Source organism: Parus major, chromosome 14 (genome assembly GCF_001522545.3).
Source record: "Parus major isolate Abel chromosome 14, Parus_major1.1, whole genome shotgun sequence".
Lineage (NCBI taxonomy): Eukaryota > Metazoa > Chordata > Aves > Passeriformes > Paridae > Parus > Parus major.
Window position 1 is genome coordinate 11,736,103 of NC_031783.1, and position 3,728 is coordinate 11,739,830.

General features: G+C 52.8%; 1 protein-coding gene across 1 annotated transcript; it reads right to left on the reverse strand.

Moving 5' to 3' along the window:
* Positions 1-320: 320 nt before the first annotated feature.
* LOC107211010 (galanin receptor type 1-like) lies at positions 321-3,058 on the reverse strand. The gene has a single exon (XM_033517934.1). It carries the CDS (start codon positions 2,972-2,974, stop codon positions 1,646-1,648), a length of 1,329 nt encoding a protein of 442 aa, XP_033373825.1. The 5' UTR covers positions 2,975-3,058; the 3' UTR covers positions 321-1,645.
* Between the last annotated feature and the right edge of the window lie 670 nt (positions 3,059-3,728).

The window sequence follows — 3,728 nt, forward strand, 5'->3', positions numbered from 1 at the left end:
TGTAATGTCTTGTTCGTTCATATAAAGAGATACAAATTGTGGATGGCAGTGCCTGGTAAGGAGAAATCTTTCACTTCCCAGGCAGATCATTGTTAACATTAAATGCTATTGAACTACCATTACAAGGGTTAGGTTGAATGTCTATTTTCTTGTCTCTATCTTTCTTGCCAGCAAAAGGCCCCCTGGAAAGCAGCAGGATATTATATGGAACTTGGATTTCCTTAAACATCCTTCCCTTTTTCAGTAATAATAATAATAATGAAAAAAAAAAAAAGCTTCCAGTCATCAGAAGCCTGAGTTCCCTTAAATTAAAAATTCTCTTGCAGGGACACTGCTGTGTTCAGTCTGGGCTTTGCTAAGAAGACAAACCTGCTGTGCCAGGTGCTGGGGCACAAGTAGCTGGGCATGGGCTCCTCTGGCACCAGGAGATGGTGCACATCCCCTCTCCCCTGGCATCAGGGAGGGGTTCATCTCTGATATCATTCCAGCCTTTTGGATCTTTGTTGTATGTTTTTTGCCTCCTACCTGTTGCCTGGTCTGATGTGTTTTCTCTTAGATCTTGGGGAGAAAGGTCTCCTTTGTGTATACAGATCCAGTGCTCAGAACAACAGAATGCTCAAGCTTTACTGGAGTCTTTCAATACTAACAGAATAAAAGTATACAATTTATTTATCAAAGTCTCCTTTCAAGGAGAAGATGGATGAAATAGGTTTTAACCTACTTGTGATGCTCAGGAAAAGTAAACACTTTGATTCTCTCCTTCCCAGACAAACAGCATTGCATTAGTTGTTTCTGATTTTATTAGCTATAAACCACTCTATTTTTATTTTCACATGCCATTGACTTTGTTTGGTACAGACACAGCTGAACAAGGCTGGTTTTTCAAGTGCAAATCATGTTAATAGATGCCCAGTTCTTTCCACTCCACACACAGGAGCACCGCTGTAAGAAAGACGACCCATGCCAAAAAATATATTTTCCTGTTTCATTTCCTAAATCACCTCTGAGGCCACATTATCTCTTCTGAATTCCCAAATGTGGAATGGTGATGGTTGCTTTAGTACTTCTGGCATGGTCTCTTCACATAAGGAGAATTTATTTGCATGGAGAAGTGAAACAATACGAGCAGACAATGAAATCTCAAGTGGTAAAGTGTGTGAAATTCTCCATTTACTATTACTTTTTATGATGCTGTTTCCAGCTTTTCTTCACTGCTTGCAACTACAACTGATGGATCTGGAGCACAGAGTGCCTCTTATCGCTGCTCTTCATCAGCAAGTGTGAGCAGCAGCAAGCAGTCAAATCGTTGCTGTATCCAAACAGCATCTCTGCATCCAGGGATGGAGCTGCAGGGAGAGCTCACTCGTTGGGAACTTGATCTATCTAATTATGTGACTGTTGACTGGGCAACAGGCTGCACATCCAGTTGTCCCCAGTAAAAATAATTTGTCTTAAAATTTCATCTGAGTTAAAATACATCAGCTTTTTATCTTGTTACCTGTTTTGTTCCCTGTCACGGCATTTTTGAACTGGTATCAAGAGTTATTAGAAGAAAGCTCTTTTCCATCATTAAAATACCATGTTCAGAAGATCTCCAGAGTCCTTAAATGCTGATGAGGGTATGAGTGGCACTTCCTGAGCAGAATTACAAGGAAGTGTTCTCACTGGAGACAGTATTCAGAGGTGGATGCTGGCAGGAGTTCAAGTGTCCACACTTGTTCTTATGGCCATGACTTCCCTGACATCTCCTGTCCAGGCAGGGAGTGGTGGAGGGTCCTTTCCTTGCAAGCTCCACTGAACTCTGGTAAGAGAGCAGCTCTGGGACTGAGGAATGAGTTGTCCGTTCAGACAGAGAGAAGTTAAAGAGAGAGACCATCCTTTGGTGGTATTTGCTCTTCATTTCCTTGGCTGATCTGTAGAGGTTCCCAACAAAGCAATAGCATATAGGGTTGAGGCTGGAATTGGTGAGGCCAAGCCACTGGGCAAAAGGTCTGAGCTGCAGGATCCAAGGAGAAGGAGTCACATCCTGCAAAGATTTGGGAATGTTGAAATCAATCCAGATATCCATCAGGTAGACAGGCAGCCAAGAGACAGCGAACAGCAGGACCAGGGCCACCACCATCTGTGCCACTTTCCTGCGGATCTTCAGCCGGGAGGCCGGCAGGGATCGGTTCAGGGCAGAGCTCTCCTTCAGCTGGCTGCTGCGGCTCCACAGCCGGCGCACCGTGAGGAAGCAGATGACCATGTTGAACAGGACGGGCAGGCAGTACAGAGCACAGAAGAGCAGGAAATTGTAGGCTTGCTTGAGCCTCTCCTGAGGCCAAATCTCCCTGCAGATGGAAAACACCAGGGGCAAGCCCTCCACCACCCCGATCTCATCCCGTTTGTTCATGAAGATGAGCGGCATGCATATCCCTGAGGACAACAACCACACCAGCAGGATGGTGCTGAGGATCCTCTTCTGGGTGAAGAAAGAGCGGGCGTTGAGCGGGTTGTGCACGCTGTAGTACCGGTTCACGCTGATGACCGTCAGGCTGAGGACGCTGGCAGAGACAGAAACAGCCTGGATGAAGGGCACTGCCCGGCAGAGGAAGTCCCCGTACACCCAGGCTTTGTAGATGAGGTTGCCCACCGTGATGGGCATGCAGATGCACACCACCATGAGGTCACACACCGCCAGGTTGATGAGGAGGCTGCGGGTGGCACTCAGGCTGGACACCCGACTCCGGCGCTTGCGGGTCAGCACCCTGATGGACATGATGTTGCCCACGAAGCCCACCACGAAGGACACCAAGTACATCACTGTGAGGCTGATGGTGACAGGCTCCTTTGCAAAGAGGAAGAGCATCTTCTCCAGCTCTTCCCACCCCAGCTCCTGGCTGCCATTCCAGAGCCCACCTTGGGTCTGGTTCTCCTCCTGCCAGAGCTGCAGAGGGTCGGGGGGAGCCCCGGGTTCTGGGGGGGACGAATCCATGGCTGAGTCCCCCCCAGACAACCTGGGCTAACGGGGCAGAGCCTTCTGCGCTGCTTCCAGTGCTCCGGACATGGCTGGGATCAGCCCTGCCTGCAAGAGAGGGTGAGGAGAAGGGGGGTCAGCGGGGGCTCGGGGCAGCGATCGCCCTTCACGGGGAGCTGCCGGGCCAGCAGTGGCTTATCCTCAACTTAGTTGAGACGCGGCCGCAGCGCGGGGCGGCCGGGCTGGGCAGCGTGGCACCGGCACCGACACCGGCACCGACACCGACACCGACACCGACACCGGCACCGACACCGACACCGACACCGGCACCGACACCGACACCGACACCGGTCCGGCAGCAGCAGCGGGACCGGCGGGAGCCCCTGCCCGGCCGCGGAGAGACGGCGCCTCTCTGGGAGGACCGGGAAGGAGCCCCGGTTCCTCCGCAGCCCGAAGAGCAGTCCCGGCCTCGGTCCGCAGCCGCTCCCCCGCTCCCTCTGTCCCTCACTCCCTCCTTCCCCAGAAAGTTGCGTGTCCCGCGGCCGAGCTGCCGGACCTCTGCCCCGGGCTGGCCCCGGTCCCTCCCGGTCCCCCTCGGTTCCCCCCGGACCCCCCGGTTCCCCCCGGTTCCCCGTCTCTCCCGCAGCACTCACCGGGCGGAGGGCGGACAGCGCCGGCCGGGCTCCTCCCGCCGGCAGCTCTGCCGTGGATGTGTGCGTGTGTCCCTGTGTCCCGGTGTCCGTGTGTCCGTGTGTCCCCGTGTCCGTGTGTC